Source organism: Eumetopias jubatus, unplaced genomic scaffold, assembly GCF_037043125.1.
Source record: "Eumetopias jubatus isolate StellerSeaLion01/CBP00866 unplaced genomic scaffold, mEumJub1_p1.0 scaffold_2, whole genome shotgun sequence".
NCBI classification, from domain to species: Eukaryota; Metazoa; Chordata; class Mammalia; order Carnivora; family Otariidae; genus Eumetopias; species Eumetopias jubatus.
This window is the reverse complement of record NW_028274808.1, coordinates 150,236,383-150,258,433: the sequence shown is the minus strand read 5'-3', so window position 1 is coordinate 150,258,433 and position 22,051 is coordinate 150,236,383. Positions and strand designations below refer to the sequence as shown.

Below are 22,051 nucleotides of genomic sequence, written 5' to 3'. Positions count from 1 at the left end.
TTCCTTTTTTGGGGGGATCTGCTTCTCTGCATACGTTTGTGATCTTTTCTGCTCTTACTTTCATAGGATACATACTCTTGAGTCAGAGTTTCTTACCCACCCGTGAGAGTATGGTTTGAGCACGCTTCTATCTTTTTCTCCTCTCCTAGAAGTCAGGTTGTTCTAAGTAGTGTAAGTCATTCAGATCCAGACTGTATAAAAATCAAAGTAAAATGGGGGTGGGAGGTATAGGAAGACCCATGGTAACTGCATAGCTAAGCTATATACTATAGTTCCACTTTAGAGATTTAAGTTCACCTTTATTTTCCATCTGTAATATTTCTTTATCAATAGCTCATTTGGCTGTGGATTCAGAAAAAAGGAAAAGGAATAGTTGTTGCCTTTAGACCTCAACAAATATTATGGCACAACATGCAAGAGTGGGCCTAAGAGACAACTCAGGAAAGAAGAAATTGAGAAAATGTAGGAAATGTGAGGTCTACTTTTCTGATTTTATGCCTTCTAATTTTCAAATACAATTTATAATATAGTATTAGGTTTTTGATATGGATTTTAAAAATTATGCTTTATATTCACATCTTATCTACCCATACCTCCTTAAGAGCATAGGTATTATGTAGGGTTAATGGCTATAACCACATGTATTTTTCCTTGTAGTACACTGCAGTCAGTAGTGAAGGTCAAGAATTTAAGTGTTTACACTTTCAAAATGTCCTATGACTTCATCTTTTAATGCTGTGAAACTTAGTTAAGCTTTAGTTAGACTATATGGCATTAGTCCGACAGCATAAACGATTTGGCAGCAGCAGAATACGGATAGAGTGCTCCCTATACATTTCTAGCCTCCATAATCATGCCTGCAGAATCAATTGTCATTGATTTACACATAAAATTGCAACATGCTTTTCTAAATATTGGATAATTGCAGCTGCTAAAATGAAAAAAAAAAAGAAGCAGAAGAAGAAAGGACATTCTTTATTCTATTACTCTCACCTTTTCAAAATATTTGATTTCGTACTCCAAGATGATTCCATTTGGACGATCTGGCTCTTGCCAAGACAAAGAGATGCTGTTTTTTGCAATCTTCCCCTTTTTCACATTGGTGACTGGAGAGGGAGCTGCAAAATAGTGTAAAAAAAGAGTAACATGATTAACAGAGCCCGAAAATACAATGAGATATAATGTAGTATAATTATTACATTAACAATTTAACAAGAACTACATTAACAATTAATTTTCCTTTACCCTGAAAATTTTACTTTCCTTTATATAATAAAAAAGTTCTACAGATTGTAGTGTTTTACAAATATAAATCAAGTATCCTGAGAATTTTCTTAAAACTAGAGTCACAGAGAATCTTAAGTATACATTTTCTCTATAAAGTTTAGAAACATAAATGATTTTACTTTTCTTATAGAATAAAGACATTCCTGATGACCTTATATATCTTCCATGTTTCTAAAGTTATTGACACTGCATAACATATATCCCATTATGCTAGTACACATGATTATCTATATTACCATATTTTCACATTTTGGCTCTTTTAATTTTTTTAATCATGTGGGTCCTATAATCATTCATAAAATCATCAGTTAAAGATAGTGGGGATTGCCTTCAAAAATATATCATTAAACTTGTGGTATTTCTTGAAAATAATAGCAGATAAAATAAACATTTTCCTAATCTGAAAGTTTTTCCTCTAAGATAAGGAACAAGAAAAGGATGGGCATTCCCACAACTTTTATTAAATATAGTATTAGAAGTCCTAGTCACAACACTTAGGCAAGAAAAAGAAATAAAAGACATCCAAATTGGAAAAAAGTAGAAGTGTCATTATTTGCAGATAACATGATACTATATATATAAAAAGCTAATGACTCTACCAAAAAAGCTACCAAAATTAATAAATTATTTTAATCAAGTTGCAGGATACAAAATTAATATACAGAAATCTGTTGGGTTTCTATACACTACTAATGAATTAACAGAAATAGAAATTAAGAGAACAATCACATTTACAAATACATTAAAAAGGACAAATACCTAGGAAGAAATTTAACCAAAGAGGTGAAAGATCTGTATTCTGAAAACTATAAGAAAGAAATGGAATACAACACAAATAAATGGAAAGATATGCTATGCTAATGGGTTGGAGGAATTAATATTTTTAAAATGTCCATACCACCCAAAGCAATCTATAGATTCAATGTAATCCCTACCAAATTACCAATGACATTTTTTTAGAACTTTAACAAACTATCCTAAAGTGTATACAGAATCACAAAAGACCCCAAATAGCCAAAGCAATCTTGAAAAAGAATAACAGAGCTGGAAGTATCACACTAGTTGATTTCAAACTACACTTCCAGGCTATAGTGATCAAAACAGTATGATTGGAAGAAAAACAAACACATAGATCTATGGAATGGGCTAGAATAGAAAGTCCAGATGTAAACCTACACATATATGGCCAATTAATTTATGACAAATGAAGGAAGAACATACAATGGGGAAAGAACAGTCTTTTCAATAAATAATGCTCAGAAAATTGGACAGTCATGTGTGAAAGGATGAAACTGAACTATTATCTTATGCTATACACCAAAATTAATTTAAAATGAATTTAAGATTGGAAACTCCTACGAGAAAAAAATAGGCAGTAATCTCTTTGACACTGTTCTTAGTGATATTTTTTTTTAGATAGGTCTCCTCTGGCAAAAGCAACAAAAGTAAAAATGTAAAAAATGTAAAAAAATGAGACTGCATCAAACTAAACTTTGCATAGTAAAGGAAATCATTGACAAAATGAAAAAGCAAACTATTGAATAAGAGAAGATACTTGCAAACCATATATCTCATAAGAGGTTGATATCCATGATATATAAAGAATTCATACAACTCAATAAGAAAAAAAAACCCGATTTAGAAAATGGGCAGAGGATCTGAATAAACATTTTTCCAGAGAAGACACATAGATAGTCAACAGGCATATAAAAAGATGCTCAATGTCACTAATCATCAGGAAAATGCAAATCAAAACCACAATGAGACACCACCTCATACCTGTCAGAATGACTATTATCAAAAAGACAAGAAATAACAAGTATTGGCTAGGATGTGAAAAAAGGGAAGCCTTGTGCACTGTTGGTGGATAAATTGGTCCAGCGGCTGTGAAAGCGAAACGGATTCCTCAAAATATTAAAAATAGAACTACTATAAGATCTAGCAATTCCTCTTCTGGGTATCTTTCCAAAAAAGAATGAAAACACTAATTTGAAAAGATACATGTACCCTTATGTTCATTGCAGCATTATTTATAATAGCCAAGACATGGAAGCAACCAAAGTGTCCATCAATAGATGAATAAATATAAAAGATGTTGCATATACTTATGTGATATATGTGGTATATACCTGTATACATACACACACACACACACATACACATACACACAATGGGATATTGCTCAGCCACAAAAAAATGAAATCTTTTGACAACGTGGGTGGATCTAATAGGTAGTAAACGAAGTGAAATAAGTCTGATAGAGAAAGACATGATTTCACTTATATGTGGAGCTAAAAAAACCAAAACAAACAAAACAGAAACAGACTCACAGATACTGAAAATAAACTAGTTGTTGCCAGAGAGCTGGAGAGGGAGACAGGTGAAACAAGAGAAGGGTATTAAGAGGTATCAACTTATAGTTATAAAATAAATAAGTTACAGGGATGTAATGTACAGCATAAGGAATAGAATCAATAATATTGCAACAATTTCGTATGCTGACAGATGATATCGTGATCATTTTGTAATGTATAAAAAATATTGACTCACTATCTTGTGTGCCTGAAACTAAAATAATATTGCATGTCAGTTATTGTTTAATAATAAAAGAAACATTTTCCTTCAGTTCCATCTCCTCCAAATATTATTTTAGAAGTCACAAATACTTATGATGTTCATTGCTATCTGTCAGTGCCTATTGAATGACTTTTCTGATGAAAATAGAAAAAAAAATCTATGCTATTTTAATGTGTCTGGATTCCAAACATATGGATATTTGATTCAACATCCATTTTGTCAGTCTGTAGAGATATGTATAGATTCTGGGTTTGGCAATACAAATATGTGTTGACTAATATTTTTCTTGATGTAGATGATCTTTATTTTTGCAATTTTTAGCTTTGATTAGGAGAGATCATCATGGACTAATGGAAAGTGTGTCTGTGTGTGTGTGTGTGTGTTTGTGTGTGTGTAGAGAGAAATCATGCATATTATATGATATGTATATGATATGTATATAATATGTATATTATAATGTGCATATAATAAGGTAGAAAAGATATCAGTGATAGTGAATAGTGTATAACCAGTGAAAAGTGTATAGCCCTATCTGAACAGTATTAAACATGTGGTGAGATTAATATGTAATGTAATTTATATGTTAATTTGTAGAATGTATGTATGTACATTTATGCATGTATATATGTAATTTATATATTATATGTACAATGTATATATATATTACATAACTTTTATATAATATATATATATAATTTATTCACTCAAGATTAGAAGACAAATCTAGAATTTCATACAGAGATCAACATCGTCTGGCACCCTGCATCTTTTCTTACTTTACCTCCTGCTAACTGTGCCCCAGCTTTCTGTTTTTAGGGCACTTCAGACACACTTCTGCTGAAGACCTTTGTACAAGCATTCTACCATTCAGAGGTGCTTCTCACCCTGACTTCTCCAAGACTCTCTCCCTCTCCTGTGGTTTTCTCACTGAGATCTTTCCTGTCCACTCTATGACTGAAGTAACCAATTTCCAACTTTCCCCTCTCTCCTCAACATACCCTCTGCTCCTCTGGGTTTTTTTTTTTCCTCCTTAGTTCTTGCCCTTGCACTACCTGATACACATATCTGAATGTAGATTTGCTTTTTTCAATCCTCTCAAGTAGAATGTAATTTTTATGAGGACAGGGATATTGTTTATTCTAGTCACTGCTGAATTTCTAGATCTAGAATAATGCCTGAGACAGGGACAGAGGAGGGTCCAATAAATAGGTATGGAATGAATGGCTGGTGAAAATCAAAGTAATACATACAAAAACTTAAACCTTTTAAAATAAAAATAATTTTGTCAACAAGATTAACTATGAAACCCAAGGTTTAAGTATGTCTTTCAAAAAATTAAAATAAATAGAAACAGATATGACCTGTAGGAGAGAAAAATTAGCTGTCTAGTGTTTTATATACCCATAATAGGGTGATAATGACTTTGGTACTTCAATGTGTACTTTTATTGTTTCAATCACAGAGCTTTGTGATACTCAGGCTCAGAGGGCTCATATTTTCAGCTTTATCTTGTTTTCTTAAACATGTCCAGTTCCTCAGAATTTTCTGCAGTACTACAGAACACACAGTGTGCATTTAAAACCAAATTGTCTAAAAGTATCTGAAATTGCATTTTGTTTACCTCCATGAAATTGTAATTGACTGGTAGTTCTCACAGTCATATTTTGATATAGGTTCAAAGTCCCTATTGATTTCCTAGTGAAGGGAAAGTCATGCCATATTCGCCACTATGGACAAAGCATGGAGAAGACATGGAAACAAGAAAGAACAAGCTATGGGCCTCATAGTTCATACAGTATTTATAGCAAAGTAGCAAATACACTCAAGTAGAAACAGTAACAAGTTGATGATAGTGCCACTTTTCTATTCATAAATTGAATTTAACATGTATGCTCCATGAAGGTAGGGATTAATTTGATTTAGTTCACTACTGTAAAAGAATTACCAGAAAATTAGTTGGTATCTAGAAATTTAGGTATCTAGAAATTTGCTGAATGGATGCATGAATGAATGAATGGGAAATACACACATCATGTATCGTTCAAAACTGAGTTTGTCTCATAAGTGCATAGAGTAGGATCTTATTATTTAAGGATTTGTGTTTTAATTTAAAACTTAATTCTTTGGGGCACCTGGGTGGCTCAGTCAGTTAAGCATCTGCCTTTGGCTCAGGTCATGATATGGATCCTGGGGTCCTGGGATTGAACCCTGCATTGGGCTTCCTGCTCAGTGAGGAGGCTCCTTCTCCCACTGCCCCTACCCCACACTGGTGCACTGCCACTCTCTCTCTCTCCCTCTCTCTCAATAAATAAATAAAATCTTAAAAAAACTTAATTCTTTAATAAAATAATTAACCATTTCAAAGTGAAGCTATCAAATAAATATTAACATAGATATAAACAGCTTGAAGTGGAATACTTTCATTTTACATCCATCAAAGTTAAACAGAAATTGTGTAGCTTTCAAAGACTGCTTGATTTTAAAAAACACCACTAGTTTTTTCCAAACTCAGTTTTCTCAGAGGCTAAACAGTATTCTTTAAAGCTTGGTCAGAATGGGGAGAGAAGACCATACTCAGATTAGAATAGTTCAGGAATGAAGTTCAGTAAAAAAATTCCTCTGTGACAAGACCATCTCTACCGCATTTGGGTAAAGCTGATGAAAGTGAGGACAACTGACAGCTCCTGGGGACATAATGATGATGCACAAACTGTGAATGGCAGTGCTTTACTTTTGTAAAGTATTTTACGGATATTATGCACATTAAAACCACTGTAACCAGATTTGTCAGCATCAAGGGCATGTTTAATTTATCTTAGTCATCTTGCCCACTGATACCTTTCGCTCTGCCCAGTGGACCTTTTATTAAGTGACCCAGGAACAAAATGAGAATGATGACTTTGAGAATTTCTGCTTGTGAAATTTGGTTGGATGATGTGAAATCATAAAACTATTACTGGAATAGGATAGGAAGCACAAAAATGCTAAAAAAATCAGGTTGTGGACGCCTGGGTGGCTCAGTCGTTAAGTGTCTGCCTTTGGCTCAGGTCATGATCCCAGCGTCCTGGAATCAAATCCCACATCGGGCTCCCTGCTCCGCGGGAAGCCTGCTTCTCCCTCTCCCACTCCCCCTGCTTGTGTTCCTGCTCTCGCTCTCTCTCTGTCAAATAAATAAATAAATAAAATCTTTAAAACAATAAATAAAAATAAAAAATCAAGTTGTGATTAGAACAAAATAATTTACATAAATTCTAAATTTCACATTATGGATCTGTGGAAACATTCCAAATTGTTTCTGCATTACAGCTTCTATAGTGGAACTGACTTAAGTACCAGTATAATGAGCAAGATACTGATCCTTCAGGCTAGTAATAGTTCCCATTATGGGCTAATTTTTTTGTCTGTTTGCTTAATTTTTTTAGTTTAAAATAGTTTTACATCTATAGAAAGATTATGAAGAAGGTATAGGAAGTTCCCATATATCCCACAACTAGTGTCTCCTATTAGAAATATCTTAAAGTAGCATATATAGTACATCTATCACAATTAATGAACATATTGACACATTATTATTAACTAAAGTCCATACTTTATTGAGATTTCCTTAGTTTTTACCTATTACCCTTTTTCTGCCCCAAGATTCCATCCAGTATACCATAGTACATGGTATAGTCATCAAGTCTCCTTAGGATCCTCTTGACTATAAAACTTTTTCAGACTGTCTGATTTTGTGATTTTCACATTTTTGACTGGTCGAGTATTAGACTATCTCTCAATTGTTATTGATTTGATGTTTTTCTCATGATTAGACTGGGGTTATGAGCTTTTGGGGGAAAGATTATATAAGGGTAAAGCTCCATTTCATTACATCATATTAAGGATACACACTATCAGCATAACATCACTATTAGGTTAACCTTGATCGCCCAACTGTAGTAGTGTTAATCAGGGTTCTCCATTGTAAAATCATTCTTTTTTTTCAGTTTTCCGTACTGTAATCTATGGGATGAAGTCACTATGTGCAGTCTGCACTTAAGGAGTGAGGAGTTATACTCTACTTCCTTGAGGCTGGAGTATTTGCATAAATTATGTATTCTGCACAGGAGATTTGCCCAGTCTCCCTTATTTATTTTTGTTTGTTTGTTTGTTTGTTGTTTGTTTAATCATGCATTTATATCAATATAGACACATGGATTTGTTTTACACTTTGGTATAAAATCTAATGCTTTATTTTGTAAATCAGATTGTTAAAGCTTTGACCATAGATTACTCTTTTAGTTAGCTCCTATGTCTCTTTGACATACCCCCAGCATTGTGGATTTGTTAGCTTGCTTTGTTTTTTCCTACAGTTTTTGTTTGTTTTTTTTTTACTCTCTGGCACTACTAGATCAGATACTCCAGGCTCATCTTGCTTATTTACAGTCCCAATTCTAGAATCAGTACTTTCTCCTAGGAGCACTGGCTTCATTTATTGGAGAATGTTTTTAGAAACCAAGATCTGGATGTACTCTTTCTTACTGGAGTGTCATTGTTTCTCCTTTCAGGTTAAAAAGCTAGGAAATAAACGTGTTTATATCAACCTGTGTATATCTATGCATATATACATATATATATATATACATATATATGTATATTAAGGTAAACATGAGTATATACTGATGTTGCCAACTCTAATCAGTTGCTACACAGATCATTCTTGGCTTCCACACTACTTATCTGCAAACTTGCACTCCAACAGTTGTTCCCACTATCTGCCATTCATTTACTTAATTGTTCAAATCTAGTATATATGTCTAGTGGTTAAAGAATTGTTAATCCAAATCTGTTTGACTTATTGATAATGATACAATGTAAAAATCTCTAACATCTCAGCAGCTCAAGCAATGATATAAAAACCCTGACATCATTGTAAAGCATGCCATCCTAACTCTTCAAATATGGAAACCTAGTTTAAGGCACACTGTCTCCACATGGAAAAGAGTGACATGACATACATAGCTTTGAAGTCAAACAAAATTGACTTCTAATCCTTTAGCAGCCAACCATTTTCTAACTGTGTGGCCCTGTTTAGGTTACTTAACCTCTATGAAAGTCCTTTTTATATTTCAATAGTATAGTGATAAAACTCGTCTTTTTGTAAGGTTGAAATATGATTCCATATGTATAATATCAGGTATAGGGTGGGTGTCAACTAAAAACTCTTTATAATAATATCAGTTGTAAAATAGCAGACAATTGTCTAAGAAGACTTCAATAACAGATTCTCCATAACTCCTTAAGCCTTCCAACATGCATCAATCAAAATTATTTGTAGCCTCTTTTCTGAACTTGTCACTGCTCTAAATGTTGGGTGAGATCAAAAGGCAAAGTACCTATAGAGATAAGATGTTTTTATATTCTATGTCCGGTGAATTTCATGATTCTACAGTATTAATGGTTATAGGTAAACTTCCCTGATAATCATAGATTTTTTTTATTGCGCTAAAATGTGTTGAATTTTTAAGTGTTAAAATGACTAATAGTTCACTTAGTATAGAATGTCTATAAAAATGTCTTTAAAAGAGAATGATGAAAACAAAACTTAATTGTGTTAAATAGAATAAGAAAATACCATTCATCTGTCACTGGAACAAATCCTATTTGTGTAGACAAAAATAAATTATAGATAGAATCACATGTTGGTTACTTGCATTTAAAAAAAAACACAAAAAATAAAATAAAAAAATAACATATCTTAATGCATTTGACTTATTTCCCTGTATTTGGGGTTTTAAAGCTTTGAGAAAAATAGACAACTTTGAAATCTTGTCTGTGACAGTCCATGAATGTGTTAAAACTTCTTCAGATGGCACTACTTTTACTTTCCTACAAAAGTCCCTCCATGTGAATAATGTATTAGTTTATTTGCACGCAACTTTAAAAAAAAAGTATCTAATATTTGATTCCAAGGTTAAAATTTGGATTGTCGCTATCTACCAGCTGGAAACCACCACTTATCTCTGCCATGCACAATTCATCATATTTAGGAGCTTCTTGTTATCCAGGCAGGTCTGGGCCAGTTTTTCCTAAAAGTACAGATTATCAGGTTTCTTTCCAGGAAATTCTGACTCACATGGCCAGACCTGGGCCAAGGATTCCCTATTTTTAATAAAGATTCTCTAACTGAATCATTTTACCAGTGAAATTTGTAAATTACTAAAGGTAAACCATGCTAGGATTCATTTAAAATTATATAAATGTAGAAAACTGAAGTTAGAAGCTGAATCATTGTTGATGTTTTGTGAACTGCTGTTGTCTTGAAACTTCAGCTCACTGTTACTGACTGTTATATCCTGATCTCTGTTACCATATTTTCCTTTCTTCATTTGGGCATTATTTTTTCCTATATTTGGTATTTTCTGATCCATTAGTATTTTATGTAAACTGATTTGTTTGTTCATTTTATACATAATCTAGTTTAGTCCAACGAGAGTATAATCTCCCAAAAAATCCGAAAACTCTTGTGTCTTTTTCTTTATAACCTGATTAGTCATTAGAACAGTCTCCGGTTGATACTAGATCCTTAAAGTCTTTGGTAAGTAAGAATGCAAATGGACAATGATCTTCTTTCTGTTACAGTAGATCGGTTTGCATTTTTTAGAGTGTTAAATAAATGAAGTCATATTGTATGCATTCTTTTTTGACTGGCTTACCAAAGAACATGAGGAAACTGCTGGGAGAAGTGGATATGATTGCTATCTTGCTGTGGTGATGTTTTGTAGGTGTATACATACATTAAAACTTATCAAATTGTGCACTATCTGTGCAGTCTATTATACATCAATTTTATAGCAATAAAGCTGCTAAAGTGTACATGTTTGTGTCTGTGTATGTTTTAAATGACAACTTCTTATAACTTATAACTGCTTCCATCCTTGTTGACTACATCATGATTTTTCTAATTAGATTCTCTTTTAAATCTTCCCTGCCTCCAGTAATTTCTTCTAAGAACAGGTACTTATGTTCCTTATATAGACTGAAATAAATATTATGAAAATTAATGACTACGATCTCTCTCTATGGACTTGATTTTTTTCCCTTGTATTGCACAACAATTTGATGGTACAATATAAAGGAAAGTTGTAAATGTACAATAAGTTATAATAGATTCATAACTTAAAATCAATTTTAATAAAACTAAATGGTAAGTTTTTCAATAAATTCATGCAAAATAGAATGAAGGTAAAATAAAATAGGAAGAACACTAGATGTCTAAGCTAATTACTGACAAACTGACACTATATCATTTTCTATCCTCTTATCATAGGCAAGTATAACCGTTACCTATTGAACTTGATTCATCCTGAAGTTAAATAAACTGAGGCTATTTAATAATTCCTGTTTGATACCAATCTTGCATTGGTGCCATCTTTTGGACGGTAATGTCCCCACAGTGGGTCACTTTGTGCCATTTCTACTTTCATAATTAGGCGGGCACACTGCAAACATACTTAGAGCTCTCCCCAAAATGCCAAAATGCATCAACCTGAGGCTTTAGAGCATTTGAGTTAATATTTGGATAGTGCTGAGAACAATGCCTGCATACAGCAGAAACTACATCAGCTTTAGAGCTTTAGAGTATACATCAATAATTCGAAAGTAAAAGTAACTACACATTTTAAATAAGTGAGAAATGCAGTTGAATTAAATTATAAACATATCTGAAGTCGTTAAAATGGAAAAGGTAGATATTTTGAAATACATCCACTAAATATTATATCATATATCTTGTATTATATAGAGGATATAAATTCTACATATGTATATATATACACACTTATTCTATACTTAATATATACATATCACTACATTGTCATTTGATACCACTGGACAAGGAAAATAAGTACAGTGCCTTCTCAACACACCTGGTATCCATGCTCTCTTCTAAAGAAAGAGGGCATGTTAGCAGTTTCTTTCTCAAATAAAAATTCAATCTGCTCATTCAGACAAAACCCACAATTACTCCATTTTTAGAGCCTGCAACTAGGTCTTTTGATGTATGATCTTAGTGACAATTTGAAAGACCATTCCACAAAACGTGGCCTTAAATGTCAGTAGTTCTAGAAAGATGATATCCTTTCTTAAAAAAAGAACCTATGAACTAAAATGTCCCATTAAGTAGAGTGTGTTTTTTTTCAGATTTGAAAATTGTAAGATATTGAAAATTGTTTTCAGTGGGAAAGAAAAGCAACTTAATTGCAAAGAAGTAATTTTTGGCATGATCAGACTTAATTGTATTAAACCATATGCTTCAAATATCATTTTGAAGTAATACTCACAATGATGTTAATTAGAAAGGAAAATGGGAATAATAAAAATAGAGAACTATGCACTGGCATTTATTCTCACCATTTTCCAAAACAATCATGCAAATCACAAAAACAAATATTAAATACAACAATGTGTAAAATGACAACGTGTCTCTGTCTGGATAACAAAATTAATCCCACATCAAATAAATTAACATAGAATGTGTTTTCCATTTATTGCTTACTGCCCTCTAATAGCATTTTTAGTATACAAAGTGGACTTCGTGTCAATGATTATTTAATCTCAATAACAACAGTACCCATTTTATGAGAAACAGAGTTTAAACAATTTTTACAGTACCCTTTTAAGATAAAATGAAGTTATAGCTAGTAAATGATGCGGCACAGTTGGAAAACTTTAATCAACACAGCATTATTCAGTTACATTATATTCAAGGAATTACAGTCCTATATATAATTTTCAATATCGCTTATCCATATTAAACCTCAATTAAAGATATGACATTAAGTTTCATAGGTGATTCAATAGTAATTATGTCAATATACTCATAACTCATGTTCTTTTTTCATAAAAAATAATCTTTTATTATAAATACACATTATAAAAGGTCTTAGCCACAGAATAATCCACCATCAGTAACAAAGACATACAGTGGAGACTTTAATTCATTTCTTAATTACGTCAAGATTTCCACAATCTAAACTAGTCTGATCTAGCACTTTGAAGAGCAAAATAAACACATTATAAATATAAATAACTCATGTTTTTTCCTTTATCACTTTCCATTGGTCTTAATTTTATATACTTATGCAAGCAATAGGAATTATTTAATTCAACAGGAATCATGATAATAAGTTATCATTTATTATTGACTGTTTAAAAAAACAGATCAGATTCCTAGTGTACCATTAAAGTTCGAGGCCATCACATCTTCTTTCCCTAAATATCTCCACTCTGAGGCCATCTGCCAAGACTCCTTTAAAATCTGAAATTTTGCCAGTAGAAACAAACAAAAAAATTAAACTTTATGACTACAAAATAACCAGAGAGAACTGAGTGGTACTTATCAGCTGATTTCATAAACATCCCAATCACAATATCTTTAAATAGTATAATTTCTAGCCGTGACATGACAGCCTATAACTAGAAAAAATACAAGATTAATGATTACAGCAAGTCAAAAATTTAAGGTCCAGAGGAAAGCCAAATCAAGATATTCTGTTCCAAATTAGCAAAATTATCAGATATTTAATTCCTTGGCCCTTACCATGGGACTAATTTTAGGGAATCAAACCCACATATTCTCCAGGTTGTGGAAAACCTCAGCCAATACTCAAATTGCATGTAAGCCCATTTTCTTTTTTTTTTTTTTTAAGATTTTATTTATTTGACAGAGAAAGACACAGCGAGAGAGGGAACACAAGCAGGGGGAGTAGGAGAGGGAGAAGCAGGCCTCCCGCGGAGCAGGGAGCCCGAAGCGGGGCTCGATCCCAGGATCCTGGGATCATGACCTGAGCCGAAGGCAGACACTTAATGACTGAGCCATGCAGGCGCCCTTGTAAGCCCATTTTCTACTTATAGTGATCACACAGAAATTTTGAAAGCCAACAAAATATAACACTATACATTTGTCATCAGAAGTTCAAATGGCATAAAGTTCATATTTTTTTTTTGTTCCACTGAACAGTAGTTTGGGTTCATATTTACCAAAACCTATTATATATATATAATAGGGTACAAAATTCTGGCTGTAAAATGTCCAAGAAGATACATTTTTATAATAGTTGCACTTGGTCACATAGAATTGTGTCTACTCTTGAGTTGTATAACCTAAAGCAATGATCCAAAACAATTTTATCTACCATAACACATCTAAAAGAGAACGTTCAAATGTGTGAGAACTCCCTATATATACACTACCATTCTGATGAAACTCGAAAATTTTCTTCTGGGAAAAAGCCCCAAGATAAATCACAATCCCCACAAACATTAGTGGTCCCTAGGTAATGACTGCTTTCCATGTGCTGCACCACAGATAAGACGGATGATGCATTTTGAGCAATTTTGTGCGTGCTAGGTGCAACTCAGTCTTCACCACTCAGAAATGCCCAGTTAAAGTCTTCAAGGCAAGTATTATCCCACAGATAGACATGAATATCCTCTAATCTTTATATATTTAAAAATACATATTTCACAAACTTTGATACTTAGTGGTAAATAAATGATAACTTGCAAGGAGTTACAATAGAACAAGAAGTGTTTGCACTGTGGAGTAACACAATAGGGATGGGGGGTTTCATGTAACTCTCCTTTATTTGTCCCAGCACGTGCCTTCCCCCAAAACTCAAACCACCTACCTCTTTCTCTGCCACAGGGTCTTTTAAGAGACCTCCAAAGGGAAAAAGATTAGTATCAGAAATCCTCCACTCATCCTCCCTCCTTCTTTCATATTATTACTGAAAAACTAATATGTGTCAGAAACTAGTCACTTGGGCATCTGCAATCAACAACTCCACATGTCCTGGTGAGTGATCATAAAACTGGGATATTAAAAATAAGTTTTTTGGGAAAATATTATATACCACAGATACAGAAAGTGAAACCATTCCTCTGAGAATCTATTTACCTGCTTCCCAGACTATATAGCTCTTGAGTACAGTGAGTGGCCTCATTTGTCTTTGTATCCTCTGTAACTAGAAAGAGAACAAGCACATGGTAGGTGCTCAGGATAAAAAAAAAAAAAAAAAGATCCAATTTATCAAGAAGCCAATGAAATAGGAAACTGCTACAAGATATTTTTGACAAGTGGTAAAGATGTAATATCATCATTAGAAACACAATGGAATCTTGGTTTTCAAAATCTATATGTAAGACTGAAAAATGCCATTCTTACTTTTATGTTAGCTTTTATTTAAAAGCCAAAAGGGAGTAAACTTGAAAAGGGCCTTCATGACATTATATTAGAAGTTCAAGTCTATCTTATGAATAAAAATGAAACAAGAATAATCAATTCTTGTGACTAGAGGGAAGAATTGGGGCAGGTGAAAATTACCAAGAATTGCAATAAATATAATTCTAATGTGCTCTTCAAAGACATGGATATACATAATTGACTGTTATAACATCATGTTTGTAAGTGCAGAAAATCACTAGAGATATAGAAGTGAAACAAGGCAGAGAAATTTGTGATCCAACAAAATCATTCAAAAATACTGGAAACAAGGTTTATTTGCACCTGTTTATAGTGAGTGTCCATAGTTAATTAATGGAAACAACAGTCAGAAGATTTAATACACTTTGGTTGAGAATTATCTTCAGTAGCCCTAGACTGCTGTGTCGAGTTCTTCTTTCAATTAAACTCTTCATCATTTTTCTTCGTTCATTGCCATTAGTCCATTAATTTTCATTTCCTACTATTGCTGTTATATCTGCCTAGAGCTGACTGTATCTTATTTTTTGAGAAAGTAGGTAAAAATAGTATATAAATTCATAAATTTATATATAATAATATATAATACACAAATACATATGTAAATGTATATGTGCACATAAAAATGTATTCATAAGTAAATCTATAATGCATAAATATATATGTAAATAAATTTAGTGCATTTATGTTTTCAATATGGACAGCTCATAAGCAGTGGAGTTAGGATTTAAACCCAGATGTGTCTGATTCTAAAGATAATTTCCGTGCTGCTTCTATATATAATGAATCATCCTTCTTTGATTAATTTTACTAAGCATCTCATTATATAGATATACTTACGCATATATATTATGTAAACACAGATTATATGTATTGATATCCCATACGTATATAGATCTGTATATATGTGTATTTCATACAGGCACACACACACACACATGCATGTAAAACAATTTCACCCACTTATTTCAAAGCACCATATGTAATTAAGTGCCTAACCTAAAGCAAAATAAAGAAATATTAGGTACAATTTAGGACTAAAATAGATTCTTTTTAGTTCACAAAAATACTACATGATACTTATTTTTAATGTAATTTTCTGTATTTTGGTGACCTTAAAAGTGACATCAATAATACAAACACATTACTTGTTCTGTAATAATAGAATCCAGACATAACACACAACGAAATATTCGAAAGCCCTGTCTAATTATTAGAACTTTATTTGATGAAACCAAGTCCTGAGACCATGCCAAAGCTTTGATATATCCTTGGAATGTATTATGTATTATGATAAACATAGCTTGGCCCAAATACAGGCATATAATTCTTGATTTCATTCATCTGGTGAGCTAGACACACAGACACATTTTAACACAGCCCTGCCACAATATCCTTTTGTATTACTTTCCTATTACTGCTACAACTACTACCACATACTTTGTGGCTAAAAATATCTACAAATGTCTTCTCTCAAAGAGGTTGAAAGTCTAAAATAAAGGTATCAATAGGACTGCATTCCTTCTGAAGATTTCAGAAGGAGATCATTCCCTGCCTTCTCCAGTTTTTTGAAGCTATTGGCATTTTGTGGCTCTACCCCCTTTTTTCTACCTTCCAAGCACACAGCTCCAGTCTCTGGGTCCATAGACATAGCTTTCTCCAACTCTAACTCTATTGTTTCCTTTTCATAAGGCCCCTTATAATTATATTGGGCCCACACTAATCATACAGGATCATCTTTCAATCTTAAAATCCTTAACTTAATCACATTCACAAAGCCCCCTCTGCCATGTAAAGTAGCGTTTTCAGAGATTTCAGGGACCAGGATATAAACATTTTGTGGAGTCATTATTCAATCTACCACATTTATATATATTCTGATTTTCACCATATTTTGGGGCTTAGCCTGTATCACTTTATAGTCTTTGTTTTTCCACAAAATAGTATGTTTTAAGGCCACGTATTTATGAGCACATCTCTATTATGGAACTGTTAAGTGCACCCATCAAATTATATTTTATGTATACATTTCCAAACACTTTCCATAGGGTTACTTAAACAGAGCACTTTAATATCTCATTTGAATTCATTTATGCAGGGCCTTTTTTTTTCTTGAAAATTCATCTAATTCTCTTTGAAACTTTACCAAATATCTTAAGAATATATTCCTTTGCTTCACCTCCCAAATCACTTTTCCATTCATCATATGCCTTCTACAGAAATTACTGCAATCTCTCATCAACTGTTTAAAAATTCTAATGGAATAAGGAGAAAATTCCCACTTGAATTAAATTGTAATGTTGAAACCAAATGATTACTAATTTTTGTAAGACCCTGAAGTACCCAACTCAGGGTATGCTCTGTTCAGAAACAATTTTTATGACTTTTCCTATTTCTTCTAGCAAATGCTCCAACCAGACACAATGCTTTATTAAGCTACAGTAATTAAAATGAAATATATAAATGACACAACACAAAAAATATGGGTCTGTATAACTTCCCCATTACCTTCCTTGTATGCAAATTGTGGTGTATACATATATGTAAGGGAATTTACCATTAACAGCCAATATTACCTTACAAGGACCACATAAAAGAAAAGGAAATTCTCAACTGTATACAGATCTACAACCATATCAAACACGAAAAGTTCAACTTACAAAGGTTGAGATTATCTAAAATCCTACTGTGAATAATATTTTCATATGTATCATCTTGAATACATTGGCACATACATTTTTTAAATAAAAAAAATTGACCTTAATGGATGAAATACTTCAGAGAGCCTATGCACTCTCAGCCCAGAGCCCTCGATTAGAACATTTTGCAAAACTATGGAATGTATGCCAGTTGGGAGAATGACACTGGTACACGGGGATACGGAACATCTCCAACACCATGAGGATCCCTCACAGCGACATGGGTACAGGGGGATAGAGAACATCTCCATCACCATGAGGATCCCTTATGTGATCATCTTATGGCCATGTCCACTTCCTTCCCACTGGGACCCCCAGGTTAACCCCAACAACTAACTCTTCTGCATTTCCATAATTTTGTCATTTGGGGAATGTTATGGAAACGTAATCATGCAGTTTGTAATTTCTGGACATTCATCCAGGCTGTCATGAGTATCAATAGTTTGTTCTGTTTCACTGTCGGGTTGTATTTCAAGGTATGGATATATTGCAATTTGATTAACTTCACTCATTGAAGGAAGTATGGATGGATTTCAGTTTAAACTGTTATAAATAAAGCTGCTATAAATACTCAAAAAAACCAGAAAAAAAACAAAAAAAGAAAAGGAAATTCACCTATAATTTCCAAATCCTGACTAACACTTGGTCATAAACTAAATATACACAGGGCAAGTTCATGAACATTTATGACGCTTTATTACCACATATTAAATCCCAACTTACTGCCATTGAGAATTTAAGATTTGTGTCATAGGTGTTTGGGATCAGTACTCGATTTTTATTCACTGTTATAGGCCTCCCAGCACAGAGAGGAAGGAGTTGCATTGATTGGACCACACATATGGGCCAATAATATTTGCAGCATTTAGATGAAGAAGTATGCTTGAAGGCATAATAGTCCTAATAGAATTGATATGGTCTTTTTCATCTCCAAAGAGTCTTTAGAGTGTAGAAGAAACTAAGAAATCAAAATATTACATACCTTGGTACTGATTCACATGACCATAAGGAAAGAGCTGGGATATTTAAGTAGATTGACAATTCTAGAAATATCCATAAGCATTTTCTTAGATGTAGGCTGTTTGACTCTCTACTCTTTGTTCTCTGAAAAGTTCTTGTTTGCTAAAATCCTCTGATCAGGGAATAAGGAGAACTTCCATTCTAGTTCTGCCACTATCTTGGCATTAGGAGCAAATCACAGAGCCTTTTTCTGTGTAAAATTAATGTGCGGGAGCAGAATATGTCTGCTATTTTCTCTGACACTTAAAAAATTCTACAAGCAAAGAAATGAAGCACTGGAAGGAAAAAGAAAAGTTCACCTCGAATTGATCAGAAAAGCCCTGAAACATGGTAATGTGACTTGACCATTGGTCTATTTAAATATCTGCATTAGTGAAAATTACCTAATTTAAAAAAAATTTAAATCTGATTTTTTTCAACTCTTGTATCCTAACCATTTATTATGCTGTTAGAGTTGAATTAAAACACTTCCTCACCTGATGATAGACACTATAATATTCTTAATGAAGAAAGATTACAAGTTAATTATGTAATAACTGTATATAAGAACAAGTTCTATTTGGTGAGACACACTTAGCTGTTTTAGATGAGAGTTGCTTAATTCTACCAGTGGTTATAGGAGGTAGGTCATTTTGAGGCAGAGTTGTTCTGATGAAATAGAAGGGGGAAATTTGGAGCCTCTAAACAAATAATTTTAGCAAAATGATTTGTATTCTTCAGATATAGTATTTAATACTTTGGAGAAATGTTTCTGTTTTCTGATCAACTTTATCAAAGTCTACTAATGTAGTGCAATAAACAAGTACCAAAAAGTGTAACTAATCAAAAGTGATACACAGTTTCTTGGAAGCACTTTCATGTTAAATCTAAATCCTTTCTCTTCTATTGTAAAACTCTTCTGTACTTAGACAATTCAATGTCCTATTGCCTTATTATTAAATCATTCCCACATAAAATGATGGAGGTGTTGATGGGGCAATCCAAAGATGAATTGGCACTGCATGTGTATAAGAGGTTCACTAATTTGAAACAAAATTAAGTATTTCTCATTTCAGAATATGGACAAAATTCAGTAAAATATTCTTGGATTCAGCTGCACTGTAGCTATTTTTAAATGTACATATTTTAAACAGCCAAATCAGCATTAAATCATTTGAATATAGGAATTACTACAACCATAACTAACTTTGGCTATTTAGACATGAGATTATCTATCCATAACTAACTTGCACCTACTGGGACTTGGAGAGCTTAATGACTTTTTGATCAATTACATAATGCCTAAGGTTGTTTTTTTTCCCCATAATTTAGTACTCATCTCTTTTCTTTTTATCCTCTCATGAGTAAATGGTACCAGGTTTTTGATCTGTATATTTCTATCACAATAACATGGTAGGGGAGGAAAGAGATCTCTTTTTACAGTGTTCATTGCCAAGAATCTATGAATGATGTGCTAATTTTTGTAAGTGTGCCTAAATACAGTAAAAGTGTCATTTCATGAATATTTGCACAAGATAAAAATATGAAAAAAAACCCACAATATTTTCACTTTCCCTCTTTATCCACACATTACAAAGACATTTTTTTCTCAAACTTATTCTGGAAACTTAGCTCACAATATTCTTGGAAAGAAGGAAAACAGACCTGTCATACTGGGTTTATAAATTCTCAAAAAGAATCTCTGGTTTCCTGCCAATCAGAAACTATTTCTTATTGTATTTGGTGGCATTCCATCTTAACAAGTTCTGGGAAACCTTTCCAAGAGGGCCTTAAGGGTGTGTATCACCAAACATTAAGATTAGATATTTGTTTCTTCATTAAGAAAAATACATCCAAAAAATACACCAAATTATGGATAATCCATAAAGAGTAATAAAAGGCTTTTCATTTTTATGAAATACTAAAATACTATTGATTATATTTTACCAGAAGTACCAACTAAGAATACTTTAAAAAAAATCTATAATTAGGGAATGACCTAAATTTCTGACATAGAAGCAAAATTACCAAACCTGCTAACTATAAATTCATTCATAGGATTTCAACTCTGTTATTTCTCATTATGAAATTGGATTCCATATTGAATTCTAGAGTGAATTTGGAACCCAGCTTAAGTTCTGCCAAAAAGTAATGAAATCAAAAATTGGGATTATATTTGTCTCACCCAACTCAAAAAGTCAAGGGATTCAAAGCCATATTAAATGTAATATTAAAATAATAAAATCTCTATATTAAAACACATACACACACATCATGATTTACAGAGTTAAAATTTAAGCATCCATTTCCTTTTTCTTTTCTGTGGTGTCTTATCAAATCTCAAAAGCTTCATACCAGTTCCTTTTAAAAATGTGTCAGAAATGAAATCCTCTGGTTTCAGAATTGAAAACAGTATTTATCCATTCACATTAAACACCATAGTAGAATCTTTCTTCCATTTAAGTAAATATTTGCAGAGAGGCTACCATGTGCCAGGCACTATTTTAATTGCTGGAAAAACAGCATTGAACAACATAAGCAAGTCTCGTTCTTTCATGAAGCTTACATCCAAAATGCTATCAATTTATCTATAAACTATTAATTTAGTGATCGAGAGACCACAAAGAATAGTCATACCATTAGCTCAAAATATTCCATTGAAATCGCATTATTGTATCACATTTGTCTTCTTAACCTATTCTAAGATGAATTCCCCACATCAGTTAAATTAATTAATCAATTAATCAAGCCCATTTACTTCTTGGAATTGTATATATGAATATAAATATTAATGTAAATTTGAATGTATATACATGTTTGTATATACATATATGTATATATTTTTATATTTTTCAATCTCATTTGAATGCCTTCCCATATCTGTCTTCTAAAATATAAGCTGAAGGCTGTGGAAACAAAAAGAAGGCAGTGAATAACCACATGGAGTTGAAAAGCATTATGAAAGAATTTAAATGAAGCTTAAAATGGGAATTTTCCCATCAGACAAAAAGGGCAGGGACCATTTGGACTAAAGGGAATGTAAGTATAATGACTAAGTGCAAAGAAAATGTTATATCATACTTAGTGATGTTTGCATAAAGGATATGTGTTCGTGAAAGCAGGAAAGAAAGCTGGAATAAGTTAAAAACCAGATTAATGCTGTATCACTGATTTTATAACTAGGATAGTTTGTATTATTGTTGTTATTATTATATATTTTATTTTGGTGTAAATCCAGTGTCTCCAAATA

The 22,051-nt window shown here is 32.6% G+C and overlaps 1 protein-coding gene across 8 annotated transcripts in view; it reads right to left on the bottom strand.

Moving 5' to 3' along the window:
• The window catches only part of EPHA5 (EPH receptor A5), a 343,376-nt gene that overhangs the window by 90,528 nt on the left and 230,797 nt on the right, over positions 1 to 22,051 (bottom strand). For all 8 annotated transcript variants that reach the window (XM_028100661.1, XM_028100664.1, XM_028100663.1 and 5 more), the window contains one exon: positions 994 to 1,118. In XM_028100661.1, coding sequence (XP_027956462.1) covers positions 994 to 1,118 — 125 coding nt within the window. The remainder of the gene's footprint in view (positions 1 to 993; positions 1,119 to 22,051) is intronic.